This window comes from Apodemus sylvaticus, chromosome 4 (assembly GCF_947179515.1).
Source record: "Apodemus sylvaticus chromosome 4, mApoSyl1.1, whole genome shotgun sequence".
NCBI lineage: Eukaryota > Metazoa > Chordata > Mammalia > Rodentia > Muridae > Apodemus > Apodemus sylvaticus.
In genome coordinates, this window is record NC_067475.1 from 7,384,576 (window position 1) to 7,400,234 (window position 15,659).

At 43.0% G+C, this 15,659-nt stretch overlaps 1 protein-coding gene across 1 annotated transcript in view; it reads left to right on the forward strand.

Moving 5' to 3' along the window:
* St6galnac3 (ST6 N-acetylgalactosaminide alpha-2,6-sialyltransferase 3) overlaps positions 1–11,669 on the forward strand; it is a 527,866-nt gene extending 516,197 nt beyond the window's left edge. Inside the window, exons 4-5 of the mRNA XM_052178870.1 lie at positions 8,393–8,500; positions 9,513–11,669. Coding sequence (XP_052034830.1) covers positions 8,393–8,500; positions 9,513–9,699 — 295 coding nt within the window. The 3' untranslated portion in view covers positions 9,700–11,669. The remainder of the gene's footprint in view (positions 1–8,392; positions 8,501–9,512) is intronic.
* The last annotated feature ends 3,990 nt before the right edge of the window (positions 11,670–15,659 follow it).

Genomic DNA, 15,659 nt, shown 5'->3' on the forward strand with positions numbered 1-15,659 from the left:
CTCAGGGTCTACACTTCCTAGGAACCGATTCCTACACTATTGGGCTGGGGGATCTGAGGCCCCCACTGTCTGCACAGCTCGGTTTATGGGAATCTTTCTGGAGCCTCCAGAATATTGCAAGGTAAATCCACTAAAGGACACATGGACACTCTTAAAGCCTAGTGGATAATGTCCACTGCTGGCTGGAAGCTGCGTGAGAAACGTACCCAGTCTTTCACTATTCCTTGCCTTTTCTTCACAAAAACAAACAAAAATAACCTGCACATTCTGGTTGACACGCTTTGGTTAGTGAAAACAGTTAGCAAGAAGTGAAACTACAGAAGCCCAAAAGCAAAGTATACTATCTGGTTTTGTGTCAACTTGATACAAACTAGAGTCATCAGAGAGAAAGGAGCCTCAGTTGAGGAAATACCTCTGTAAGATCCAGCTGTAAGGCATTTTTATCAATTAGAAATCAGTGGGGAGGGCCCTGCCCCCACCCTGCCCCCACCCTGCCCATTGTGGTGGTCCTGGGTTCCGTAAAAAAACAGTCTGAGCAAGCCAGGAAGCACCACCCCTTCAAGGCTCCTCCATCAGCTCCTGCCTCCAGGATCCTGCCTTGTTTTGAATTCCTATCCTGACTTCTTCAGTAATGAACGGCAATTTGGAAGTATAGGCCAAATAACCTCCCAACTTGCTTTTTTGGTCATAGTGTTTTGTCACATCTATAGAAACCCTCACTAGGACACAAGGTTAAACCATTTAAGGACTTTCCTGGATCCTGGAACTATGGTAGATTAGGTTTTTGTTCCCATCTTGGTGGGATCTAAGGTCAGAAAAATGGCTGTAACACAGCATCAGTTGTGTGAAGGTCTTAGGGCCTGCTACAAATGGAATCCCAGAAATCAGCATTTCCGACTGAAAGGACATGAAAGCCTGAGTAAGAACAAAATAAACTTTTAATTTCTGAGATGAATGAACAGAGTAATTTTTGTGAGCGGTATCTTCTGTTTCCACAGCAGCTATAAATCATATTTTTCAGCTGTACCATTTTACTTTTAAATGTACATTTAGAAAACAACACAGCATTACTTATGCTTCATTTGTACAGCGTTCTGAGTCTCTGCACTCAGCGAGCCCCTGATTCTGTGTAGTCCACGTATCTACTGATGAGCACAAACACGATGCATTATCAGATCAGGGGGAGCATAGTCCTCTTGGAACTGACTACTGCCTTCTTCATTTACCTGTGGCCCATTCATCATCATTACCCATCCTTGGATTTTTTAAAAATCTGGTATATTCACTTAAGAATTACCAACCAAGAAATGATGTTTTTATCCAGTTGAAATGTTTACGTCCATTTGCAAATGATTCAAGCCAAAGGTAAGAACTCTGCTGCTTGACTTGTAGTAAAAGCTTAACACCTAAGAATATGCTGAGCTATCCCATGGATGGATGGAGGGTGCAGATGTCCAGAAGTTAGACTGTGGAATCGTGTACAAGACTGTTCAAGTTACAGATAGCCGATATCTTCTTCCTGTTCAGGGAAGGATGGCTTCATGGTAACAGATTGGATCCCAGGGAACTGCTGATGGAAGTCAGCTTTCTTGCCGAGGTTCTTTGTCTGTTGTTGATTTCTTTTCTCATGTTCTTTTGAATGGAATGGAGGAAAGCATGCTTTGAATAATACTTTGAATAATCTGTATTCTGACAGCTATTTCTTCTTTCTAGGAAAGTATCTGGAAAGTTCATGTTATCTCTCCTATCAGTATAATATATTGATGAGAGATCTGAGATTCAATCATTGTTAAAACAAGACATGAAATACTGATTAATCAGTATTTTAAAAGAAATTCTCCCCTTTCCTTTAATTATAACAGACAGGTAATAGCATGCTGATAAACCTTCATTATAGGAAGGGCCTTGAGGTTTTTCAGGTTTAATAAACAACAGGAGAGATATTTTATGCCTTTGGAATATTAGCTTTGAGTGCCCCAGCTTGGATTGAATTGGTTCATGGAAAAAATAGGATGAAGTAGAACGGAGTCCACAGAGTTTGTCAAAGGACCCTGAGGAGCTGTCACGACCTGAAGCAGCTCCAGTCCACTTCCGTCTTCCATCCACACATACACCTCTGACTCTTGTTCCATTCGTCCAATTGCATTCCCCACTGAAGAGCAAGGTGTTCTCTGCAGCTCTAGTTTGGCTGCATATGATGATGCCTAAGGTTATTATGGTCAAAGCTCAGGCAGCAGGAATTCAGCATTGGTCAAGCATGAGCGGCTTCAGATGGCCTTGTAAGGAAAGGATGACAAAGCAGGATGCTAGGCTGGGATCTGAAAGGTGGCAGAGGGACAGGAATCAGGCAGAATGGAAACTGTTGCCAAGGAGAACTCAGCCTTTTACAACCAGAGAGTATCCTAAACCAGAAGGTGTGTGTGTGTGTGTGTGTGTGTGTGTGTGTGTGTGTGTGCTGTTTTCTAAAGAGAGCCTGAGACAATGAGAAGTGAAACTACACAGGGCTGCCCAGCCCAGCCACTGCCGCGCAAAGAACTCTGTCATCCACAGTGCAACAAGATTGACCTAGAGAGAGTTATTGGTCCATCAAAACATAAGCTTTTCCTACCTAAAACCTAGGCCATTGAAGCAATGGTGTTGGAAGTCCAGGAAACTGAGTGTGAAAGAAAACAGACGTTCAACATTACCCAATTTTCTTTCGAAGAATCATCTTGCTGGAATTCTCAGTCCATCCATTGAATGTATCCAGAACAGAATAAAGAGCACCACAGGTGTCTCCAGAAATGAAAAGACAAATCAGAGACACAGACAAGGAAAGATGCTATGGCCAGAAAATATTGAAATTGGTAAAAAAAAAAATAAGTAAATAATGTTTTGACAGATATCTAGCCATCTAAAGTAACAAGTAATCGAGGGACCATAAAAGGGGAAAGTGGCTTACATATTCATCAGAAATGAGCTAGGGAGAGCTGCTTTAAGTGTATGCCTTTAAGCATGTACTAGATCAGTGCACTGACAGAATCATTTTTCTAAGAGATGAGCAAGTCCATTTGTGGCTTCCAGACTGTAAGTATCTTGATTACCCAGGAGCAGGGGGATGCAGTCTGGCCAGTGGAAACATGTGATTGATAGCTTCCTGCTAATAGTCCTGCCTTTCTTTACCCCTGCATGGCTCATTATTCTGCAGCATTAATTTAGGCTTCCCAATCGGACTGAATCAGGGATTAAATTCCTTTACCATCCCTGTGGGAAACTTGATGGCTTATTTGTAGAGGGTGATAATTGTTTTTATCGATCCCCAAATATGGGGAGCTGCATACACTGCTATGGCTGAAGGCCAGCCTGGTCTTTAGTGCTGTGCACATGAGTGACAAACTGTGGTATCGTATGTGTCCCAGAAGAGACTTAATAAGGACTAAGGCATTGATGTCTATCCCAGATCTCTGTGAGTTGAGACATATGAATAATTCCATGTACACCAATCATTCTCTTTTTTATTACTGTCAGTATTGAACCATGAAGGGTCTATCCCGGTCTGATGTACACTCAGTTCCTACATATCGTGCAGCAGACAGGAACCCTGCAAGCAAGTGGCACGCCTATGTGAATGACCAGAGCCAGCCCCCAAAGGAGAGGGAGTTCTTCCAAGACAGAGGTTCTCAACTTGTCCCAACCCCTTTGGGGGTCACATATTAGATAGCCTGTATATTGTATATTTACATTATGATTTATAACAGTAGCATGCAGCAACAAAATAGTTTTATGTTTGAGGGGGAGGAGTACCCACAACAGGACGAACCTGTGTTAAAGAGTTAAAGCCTTTAGGAAAATCGAGAAGCATTGCTCTATGGCCTCAGGTCTCTGGGCTGTTGTTTTGGAAGAGTTCCTGGATTCAGCTAGCACCTGTATTTTTTCAGGTTGACCATCTTAGAGAAACATCAACTCTGAGTATTTGAGGAGAAGCCCTTGTAAAACCCTAGCATATACTGTAGGTAGGAAACTTCATGACATTTCAAGTCTCAAAATACCAGAGATGATAAGGGAGATAATGCCACTGTCTAATTAAGCCCTGTTTGTAGGACAGGGCACTAGGGCAGTGGAGCTCTTCTCCCATGTAAATCAAACACAACAGATAATGTCGAGGAAAGCTTTGGGGCTAATTAGTGTGAACTGTCTACCTAGAAACAAATCAGGTCAGGTCTAAAAGGAACTGAATGTCATAAATATATTTTTCTTAAGTCCTTATCATTTGGTATTTGGTAAAGTAGGAATATCTTTGCCCAGGTGACCAACTTTGAAACTCCTGACCTTCTTTTCCTGGGGTACAAAAGAGATGGACAGACTATAGAAACACCAATGATGGCTCCAGCCTGCTTCCCCCTGGAGGACTCATTTCTGAATACTTACTGTCAAAGTCACAGACACGACTGGGCTGGACCAGAAAAGGCAGGGCAGCTTACCTGAGGAATCAAGTTCCTGATATTTCCCAACATTCTCCCCTTTCTTCTCAGCCAGGGCAACATCTGTTCTCCCATTTATCCTAAGCGTCCGTGGAAAGAACTCATCAAAAGAATGACAGTATGTCTGAATTTATATTTAGTCTCAGAAATCATGGAAAATAAAGTCTACTCTCAATGCCCTGCTGCTATGACACCATCGAATCTTCTGTGAGCAGTTTTAAGACAGGGACAGAGAGCACTACTTCTGAAAGCTTTAGTCACGGTATCTAGTCCAACCCCCCTCTTCTCCCTCCCTCTTTCTACATGTATGCCAGACACCGGTATCATGTCCATCATGCCAGCGAGCCTAACTGGTCACGTGACTCATGCATGTACTTGCTAACGACAAGATCAGCACATGTACATCATGGTGCAGAGCTCATGGTTACAGCTTAGTGACATAATGCTGTCTGGAGACCCAGAAACATGTGATTTTAAGACTGGAAGCAGCTTTTGAGTTCAGTCATCTCACCTAGAAGCAAGGACACTGACCCAGGGGGTAGCTGCTGTCTGCAGCATCACACTTCAGTCAGAAACCAAGATTGTGAGCCATTTATCTTTATGTCAACCTGCACACCACTGTTCTCACATATGTGTTTTGTGTGTTGTATCATATGTCACCTGACTGTGTTAACTCGAACACTTCCCCTATCAGATCATAGCAGCTTCTAGCACACAGAATGGAATGTCCCCCCCCCCCCAGATTATAAACAAATGCTGTGTTGAATTCTAATAGATAGAAGCATTCAAACACACACAGCGCATTCTAACAAATGCCATGGTTTTAGTGATCTCCACTGTGCCTGGTTGAGTTACTAATGAAGAACTATGGAAAGGATATAAAGCGACTAAAGCTTTGGAAGAATAAAGAAGTAAAAGAAGGATCTGATTCAGTCAGAGCAATAACCGTGCAAAGGCAGCACACGACACAATGTCTTGGAGGCCTTGGGTTATGGTGGCCTCTGTTCTAACCCTGCTTCCTTGATGCTCCCGGGACACGAGGCTGGGTACAGACTGCCTTCTGCCAAGCCATGTGGTGACAAAGGCTCTGTGTGACTCCTCCCCACGCGTAGACCACACCTCTGCTGGTTCCATCCCTTAAAACAATATAGGCAACCCACTGTGACTCAGTCTCGGGAACACATGGCCTTCAGTGTCCACCTATCCTGGATGTCTGGGCGCTACAAACTGTAGAGCCAAATATTGTTTTCCACTATGTGGGGGGAACTATACCAGGATAAACAATTAACAGACTGATTTATTGTCATTATTTCCTAAATAATATATTAACCCAACTCTTTATATAGTGATTGCATTAGTTAGAATTAACTTAGAGGTGACCTGAAGCATTAGGGAGAGTATGTGTAGGTTCTATTCAAATGCTGCTCCATTACACAAGAGGTTCAGCACTTGAAGAGTTGGGTAGGTGTGGGGATCCTGGTTCCAATTTCTCACAGACACAGAGTTCCAACTGCATTCTCCAGTTGGAAAACATGCACCAGGAGATTCAGAGAAGTGGATTCTTAAATAGAAGCAGTTCAGAGTCAGAGACAAGGTAGCAGAGAGGGCACAGATGGGTTTCGTTGGAGAATCACACAAAGATTTAAACAATAGTTTCTTAAAAATCACCCAACATCTCCCCTGTGAGTTCATATAATTCCTGAAGTGCCGACATGTTCTAGGTTGATACTAGTCAGGGAGGGAGGGAGGGAGGGATGGAGGGAGGGATGGAGGGAGGAAGGAAGAAAGGAAGGAAAGAAGGAAGGAAGGAGGGAAGGAAGGAAGGAAGAAATGAAAGAAGGAACAAGGAAGGAAGGAAGGAAGGAAGGAAGGAAGGAAGGAAGGAAGGAAGGAAGGAAGGAAGGAAGGAAGGAAGGAAGGAAGGAAGGACGTGGTTGTAGTTCAGACCCAAGGATGGCATTGTGTTAAGGACATGCATCCCTAGTACTGAGGTTCTGGATATCAACAGGTACTGGCCTCTGACTGGGAGCCTCATCCAGGGTGGTGCTGGGAATGTGAGCATTAGCAGGTAGAAGAGTTAGTTGGCTGAAGTCCTGCCATCCCTGAATCTAGAGGGAAATGTCTCTGCACAGCTGCCATATAACTCGGGGCAATCCACTTGCCTCTGCGGGAAGAGATGTGAGGAGAAAGACTACTGAGCCTTCTGAATGAACTAGGTCAGCTTGACGGAGGATGGCTGCAGACGGGGGTGGAGGAAGAGCTCCACCCCGAGCCCTTCACCTTCGGCAGACACAGCAGTCAGCACCGTCTCTGATCAAATCATCCCAGACCCCATTACCGCGTTCCACAGCCCACCCCAGACAAACCAAGCTTTGCAAAGCACATTTCCATGTTTGGGATATACCTGGGCTGTGTGATCTTCCTGAAGTATTTTCCCTGCCATGGCCCACAGGGCCTTGTTCTCTTTAACCACACTCACCCCTACACATGCACACACACACACACTCACCCCTACACACACACACACACACACTCACCCCTACACACACACACACACACACTCACCCCTACACACACACACACACACACTCACCCCTACACACACACACACACCACCCCAGACCCCTATTACCATTATCACAGAGGCAATCCCTGAGGAACTTTATAGAGCAGCTGGATGTAAATCTAATCTTCCAGTCAGCATAAAAACAGAGACAATGGCCATAACTTTGTATTTATAGCATCTGTAAGAGTGATGGACGTGTTATAGGTGACCAGTAAAATGTGTCCAAGAGGCTGGAGCTGGGTCTTAAGAAGCAGCTTCTGTTCTGATGCCTACAAGGCTGATTAGGAAAACATTCAGATACTTTCATGAAACAGGTAAACCTGCACTGCATTGACTTTGCATGGAGGAGCCAAGAGTGGGCTGGTGTTCAGCAGAAGAGAGCTTGCTTAGTATATAATATCCTGGGTTCACACCCCAGGACTTCAAAAGCAAATTCATAAATTTGGGTGGGGGGGCAAGATTCCTCAGCAGATGAAAGTGCTTGCAAACACGCCTAACTATTACCTGAGTTTGATTCCCAAGACCCACATGGTGGAAGGAAAGAACTGACTGCTGTACTTTTTCCTCTGTCTTCCTCTTGTGCACAGGCATGCCGCCACACACATGTACATACTCACCCTGCTACATGGTCACACAATCACACACCCATACATCCACATACCCACACATCTACACAACCACATGATCACATACTCAAAAACTCTCTCTTCCCCGCCTCTCCCTCCCCCCCCCTCTCTCTCTCATACACACACACACACACATACAAACACATATCTGTATGCACACAGCCAAATACCCACATGCCCACGCACATACACACACATATCTGCACACACATATACACACACAGCAGCCACATATCTATGCACATACACGAACAAACACATACACACATACACACACATAGCCACACAAACGCAATAGTAAAATATACAATACATGCTAAGGAGACTTTGAGAAAGTGCTGTGTCCAGGTAAGCAAGACGCCATAATCATTCCGTGCTCATCCTAGCTCCGAGAAACTTTCAGAAAACCCATCTGCTGATCCACACCCCTAATTTGGGTCTTACAGAAAACCAAATAAATTATGCTTCACCTGAAGGGAGAAGGATTATTTGACTTCAGATATTTGCCATATGGCTTCTCCTCCACCCAGCAGAGCTTTGAGGCTTAAGGTAGTAAGAGCAAGAGTGTGCCTATAAATTATTCAGAGAGAATTCACAATAAGTGTGTATCCTTGACAGACTGTCAAGTTTCTCAGCGCTCCCCCGATAACGGGCACTGTGTTTTTGATCAAGTATGGCTTGTTTCTAACTGCACCTCTGTGTCGTTCTGTGTTTTGTTTTATCTGTCTCTGTTCCTCCAGAGTGCAGTCTGGCTCCTACCTCAGCACCGGGTGGTTTACCTTTATCCTGGCCCTGGATGCCTGTTACAGTATCCACGTCTACGGGATGATAAACGAAACCTACTGCAAGTAAGACTGCAGGACATTATTTTTATGCAGCTCCAATTCTGATATCTTGTCAAAATATCACAATTCATTTTAATGCCATAAATCTGAGAAATAGATCAGATGACAATTATTTCCGGGTGTTCTTTGCCAACATGACATGTTCTTGTCAGTGCGTCATGTTCCGACTTCTAAGAGTGATAGAAAGAAAACAGTGTTTACTGCCGTCTGATGTCACATGTCAGGAGGAACACTCTCTCTTCATCAGTCACACATCCAGGACTTGGGACTTGGAAATCCAGAGCAAGTTTAGCGGTGATTTAATTTGCAAAGTCAAGGCTGCCACATCCATCCCTCTGAGGACCGGATGGACGGCTGTCAGCCAATGGCTCCATTTGCTCACAAAGAAGAAAAGGCCCTGATACCTCAGGGAAGCAGGAGTACCTCAGCTCAACAAGAGTTCCTGAAATCTGTATTTCACTAATATGAGACTGATCTGCCAGACTCTATTTAGATGAGTGTGTTTATGCACAGTATATGGTGTCTGGCAGGGTAGCTTCTAATCAGATTGACAAACCCCCATGCTCCATGAAGGGGGCAGAATATAGTTCCTCTGCCAATGATTCAGAGAGCAGTTAATCATACTCTTAAAATGTATCTCTGGGTCACGGTCTTCATGCATAAACATTTGTGCTGTAACCACTAACACATGACCCCAAACATCACTGTAAAAGCTCAGTTTCCTTACCTCTTGAAGAACATTGAGATGTGCAAGGTTTGGCCTGTTTAATGCCGTGTCTGCCTTTGAAAGTGAGCCATGTGTTTGAATGTAATTGGTATGATATGTAAATTGTATTTGATCTATTAGGTCACTAAGAACGATTCCTTCTTCCTAAAAGCTTTCATGTGCAATAGCTTTTAAGTGAGTTCATTGATGACGGCTTGTAAGTAAATGCATTTACGGGCACGTAATGGATTCTTGTAAACGCCAGTCTCCTCCTTGGCTCAGTCTTCCTCCCTTGTGTTTCTTTTCCAGGACAGAAGGGTATAGAAAAGTCCCCTATCATTACTATGAACAAGGGAAGGATGAGTGCAACGAGTATCTTCTCCACGAACACGCCCCGTACGGGGGACACAGGTTCATCACCGAGAAGAAAGTGTTTGCCAAGTGGGCCAAGAAGCACAGAATAGTATTTACACACCCAAACTGGACGCTGTCCTGATGCCGTTCTTCCCGACCATGACACTGCAGCCGTGGTGAACAGAGGCTGATGGTGACGGTGTGGGCGGGATGCTCCTGGTGACCGTGGTCCCGGACATTCCCTGGTGTGGATACTGACTCTGCTAGTAATTTGAACTTGGCATTCTGTGGGAGGGGGTCATGTTCATTCTGATCTTTCTAGTGGTTCAGCACTACGAATTGCACTTTAAAACTCACCTACAATTGAAATGAAGGCCAGAGATCTGAAGAAGGCTGTGACTAAAGAAAACACGAAGATTACCTTTCAAGATAGCTGCTCAGAATTCTTTTCACAGAGGCTTCCAGAAGTGACAGTTCATCCTGCTTAGACAAGGTTCATGAGTGCACGGGCTGCTTCCCACCCATCTTGGGAAATGGTGGACTACCCAACACTGTCCCAAGTCATTCTGTCAGGGCTTAGATGTCTTGCCACCGTTACCAGTGAGCCTGATAGAGGGGAGGTATCTCTTTCTGATATGCTATCTTCCTTCCATATATCTCTCAGCAAAAGCCTCAGGCCTCCTACCTAAATGTAGCAGTGAAGGCATTCTGTAATTCCTGCCTCTCAGGATTACTTAACTATCTCAGAGACTTAATTCAAAACGTATCAAGTAGCAAATATTGACAAATTTTTCACTCAGACAGCTGTGCTACTCAAAACAATATAACTAAACATATTATTACAGTTACCTACATTAATGTTTAGTTATTTTTGGTTGAGTACTAAATATTAACATGTTACTATACTTCAACACTGTAATAACACATACTGTGAAAGCATTTCTTGAACATAACCAAAGGGTTCCTCTGTCTGCTTCAACACTCAATATCAACCAATGAGATGCTTTTTGAAATCACAAAACAGGGAAAGCAAGACATATTTTTGCATCAATTTGTATCCTATCATATTCATAATATATATTTTTAAATTCAAATTTCTATTTTATAAGCTGAAGGTGTATCTCTCCATAAACATTACCAATGCCCAGTGCCAAATGTTAGACACAGAACATTCTTTATAGCATCAAGCCCAGCCCGAGCTTTCGCCTTCTTGGGGCTGATCGTCCCTTAGCTTCTCAGATGTTCTGCTAGAACAGTAAAGTGGTGACGAGCTTAACTCCCAAAGTGCTTCGCTTTGCTTCACATATGCTTTGTACCGTGCAACACCCACGGTCACCTCACTGGACTACTGCCTGCACACTGCCATCCCCAGCAGCTGATCCGCAGTGTTAGCCGTGTTCATGTGTCCCAGGTCGCTCTGCTTCAGAACATATGTATAGGATAGCATTTGTGTAAATCAGTAAATGATTGGGTTCTCTGCCAGATGCAGCATGGCATGCCGAGATTATGCAAGATGACCACAAGGAAGGCCGTATCATATATCAGTACCCTACAAGCTTAGATACTTTTGATGTTTTTGTTTCTGTCATTGGCTCTGCTCTGTTCCAGGGCCCGGGGACAATGGATAGGAATGGAAGCAGAGAAATACAGTTTTCCAGTCTAGGCCTGAGACAGCTTCCTTCTCTGTAGAAAAATGATCCTTAAATATTAGAGGTTGATTTTTCTGAGACAGTATCAAGCATCCATAAACATCTTGGCACAGTGATTCGAAAGCTAAAACCAGGCTGCATTTAATGTTTTAGAGCTGGAGATAACAATAGACCTCACCTGTAGAACCTTGACAGGGCTTTCCTAGGACTAAGGACCGTGTGAAGTCATTACGATGTGCATCTCTCCTACCCTCTGCCATCATTTTGATATCCCCCACCCCCACCCCACACCCACACCCACACCCACAAGCATTACCCAGCCCCAACCACACTACTGGAGAGGACTGGTTATTCTATTGTTTGCATATGTGATTTTTTTTTAGTTCTATGAATGTTAGATTTTAGAGCTGATAGTGGATCAAAATGCCCCATTAAAGGAAAATAAATAATAGCAATGTTAAAATTTTGACGTGAACGTTGTTTTCTCTCAGTTGTGGTACAGTTCTGCTTTTCCATGAAATGAACCCTCGGTTCTCTGAATGCCTTCAGAGAGGAGTGTCATAACCTGATTTATGTCACTGTCTAAAGCATTCTCTTTTGGTACTTACTGATGAGAGACTCAAACAACATACTCTCCTGCCTCCCTATGGGGAGCTGTGGCTTTCTCTCTTGTGGACTTTCCTCACACTGTGTGTAGAAAAGCAGTGTCCAGATTTAAGCCTGCAGTTGTCTGGAATGGTAGCATAGACAACAGCCCACGCCAGCCTCCCCCACTTTCTCTCCCTCCTCCTGTGCTCAGCTGTCCTCCCCTCTCCTCCCTCCTCCCCCATTCCCCTCCCTCCTCTTTCTTTCTCATTGTTGTCTGTCTCTTTTTTGAAAAGTACAAAACCAAAAGCACTTCCTGAAGACCCAGTTCAGGGCCTTTGCAGTCAGGGCTTTGACCAACTCTCAGGAGTTGCCTTCCCCTGAAGTAATACTTTTCTCTGCTTCCATTTCCTGCCCCTTTCTTCCAGCCTTAGTTCTGGTAGAAATGCAAAGTTTAATTTCTCCCACATGAAGGGGAAAGTTTCCATCTTGGACTTGCTGAGAGGGTGAGACACGTGGGTAGGAAAAGGAGCACATTAGTCCTGCAACGCTCCTGCCAACCTACAGTCCACCGGAAGTCCATCCACACCCAAACATGAAAGTGAAATGACCTCACTCGGCACAGCTACATAACGACCTGCATATTAATTAATATTTATGAAAAGAAAAGTGGGAATTTACACAGAGACCCCACAACTGGACGGTATATAGAGTGAGAGACTCTGGAGTGCTCAATCCTAAGAAATATTTTTAAATAGTTAAAGAATATTACTTCTAATTCTTTATAATCCTTTAAAAACCAATGGAAAATTTAAAGGGCTTAAAATCTCTTTGAAGTTAGCCTTTGAACAAGTCATATTGATGTTGTGATAGACAGATGATTTTTGTCTTGGTGACAAACTATCAAAAATGATAATTAATTTGAAGGTATGTTTGTCTATGTGAGCATGAAGTCAGTTTGTGCATGTAGTATATGAACAGGTAAGGCATGTGTATGTACTTGCAACTGTATGAGAAAGCATGCATGTGTTTCCATGCTCTTTGCCAATGTGTGACTCAGACTCATAGAAAGCCTTATTTTGAAGTGTGGATTATGTTTTGCATATTCCAGTTTTCCAAGCTAATATCCACTTATTAGTGAGTGCATACCATGATTGATCTTTTGAGACTGGGTTACCTCACTTAGTTCTCCATGATGTTCTCCAGCTCCATCCATTTGCCTAAGAATTTCATGAATTCATTGTTTCTAATGGCTGAATAGTACTCCATTGTGTAGATATACCACATTTTTTGCATCCATTCTTCTGTTGAGGGATACCTGTGTTCTTTCCAGCTTCTGGCTATTATAAATAGGGCTGCTATGAACATAGTGGAACATGTATCCTTATTACATGCTGGGGAATCCTCTGGGTATATGCCCAGGAGTGGTATAGCAGGATCTTTCGGAAGTGACATGCCCAGTTTTCTGAGGGACTGTCAGACTGATTTCCAGAGTGGTTGTACTAATTTACAACCCCACCAGCAGTGGAGGAGTGTTGCTCTTTCTCCACATCCTCACCAACATCTGCTGTCTCCTGAGTTTTTAATCTTAGCCATTCTGACTGGTGTAAGGTGAAATCTCAGCATTGTTTTGATTTGCATTTCCCTGATGACTAGTGAAGTTGAGCATTTTTTAAGATGTTTCTCTGCCATCCGAAGTTCTTCAGGTGAGAATTCTTTGTTTAACTCTGTACCCCATTTTTAATAGGGTTATTTGGTTTTCTGGGGTCTAACTTCTTGAGTTCTTTATATATATTGGATATTAGCCCTCTATCTGATGTAGGGTTGGTGAAGATCTTTTCCCAATTTGTTGGTTGCCGATTTGTCCTTTTGATGGTGTCCTTTGCTTTACAGAAACTTTGTAATTTTATGAGGTCCCATTTGTCAATTCTTGATCTTAGAGCATAAACTATTGGTGTTCTGTTCAGGAACTTTCCCCCTGTACCAATGTCCTCAAGGGTCTTCCCCAGTTTCTTTTCTATTAGCTTCAGAGTGTCTGGCTTTATATGGAGGTCCTTGATCCATTTGGAGTTGAGCTTAGTACGAGGAGACAAGGATGGATCAATTCGCATTCTTCTGCATGCTGACCTCCAGTTGAACCAGCACCATTTGTTGAAAAAGCTATCTTTTTTCCATTGGATGTTTTCAGCCCCTTTGTTGAGGATCAAGTGGCCATAGGTGTGTGGGTTCATTTCTGGATCTTCAATCCTGTTCCATTGATCCTTCTGCCTGTCACTGTACCAATACCATGCAGTTTTTAACACTATTGCTCTGTAGTATTCCTTGAGGTCAGGGATACTGATTCCCCCAGAATTTCTTTTGTTGCTGAAAATAGTTTTAGCTATCCTGGGTTTTTTGTTATTCCAGATGAATTTGTTAATTGCTCTTTCTAACTCTATGAAGAATTGAGTTGGGATTTTGATGGGCATTGCGTTGAATCTGTATATTGCTTTTGGCAAAATGGCCATTTTAACTATATTAATCCTGCTGATCCATGAGCATGGGAGGTTTTTCCATTTTTTGAGGTCTTCCTCTATTTCCTTCTTCAGAGTCTTGAAGTTCTTGTCATATAGATCTTTCACATGTTTGGTAAGAGTCACCCCAAGGTACTTTATACTGTTTGTGGCTATTGTGAAGGGTGTCATTTCCAAACTGGAATATGCAAAACATAATCTACACTTCAAATGAGGTACAAGAAGAATGGAGGAGTGGCCCCTAGTTCTGGAAAGACCCAGTGTAGCAGTATAAGACAAAACCAGAACAGGGAAGTGGGAAGGGATGGGTGGGAGAACAGAGGGAGGGAAGGGGGCTTATGTGACTTTTGGGGAGTGGGGAACTAGAAAAGGGGAAATCATTTGAAATGTAAATAAAAAATATATTGAATAAAATTTAAAAAAATAAAAATAAAAATAAAAGAATAGAACACAGAAGAAAAGAATATATATGGCACACCATTACATATAAATTAAATATAATATTTGTATATATGATATTTAATAAAATTTATTCATTTCTGATTTAGTATGCATATAAAAAAAAAGAAAACCTTATTTTAGACTTCAGCTGAAATTTGTTGGGTTTCATTTTGAATCCTGAAAAACAAAAACAAAAACAAAAAAACCAAAAAAACTTTCAAAGTGAATGCACTGATTGTTGAGTGTAGATCAAATCACACTGCATGGCTGGCCAGAGGAATAAAGGCAGAGAAGATGCTAAATCTAGAACCGAGGATATGATCAGACATACAGTTGTCACCATCAGACACACAAGTGTGGCAATCAGTATCAGCAGACTGGACCACCTGTAGCTCGGTGAGAGCCACACTGAGGGACACCACACTGGGCTCCGTTCCCTCCCTAAGATAAGCCAGGAGGCGACACTCCTGCTATGCAGCCATGGAGCTGTGGCTGTGGTGGGAAAAGGGTCATTATGTAAGGAGACTTTTTTTCCTCTGAGGTTTTGGTGTGAGCCAGCAGACTGGGGAGCAGGAGTGTAACCTGGAAACCTGTTGACCTTAAGAAAAGGATGTGGTCCCCAGCAAGGCTTACTCGTGACTCTCTTGGAAAAAAAGACAGTTTTGCCTCACCTGGTAAAGTTAATTGGATGCTAACTGTAAGATCACTTTACTTTTGAGAAGCCAGATGATGTAAACAGATGGAATACACACACACACACACACACACACATATAAAATGAAGAATCAGCCACATTATCTGGTGGTGTCTCTATGGTCAGTGAAGGGGGCAAGAGGCACGCATTAGGACATGTGAATCACAATCCCAATACAAGGAGGACTCATCATTAAGTGCATTTCTAACTGATAGAAGCC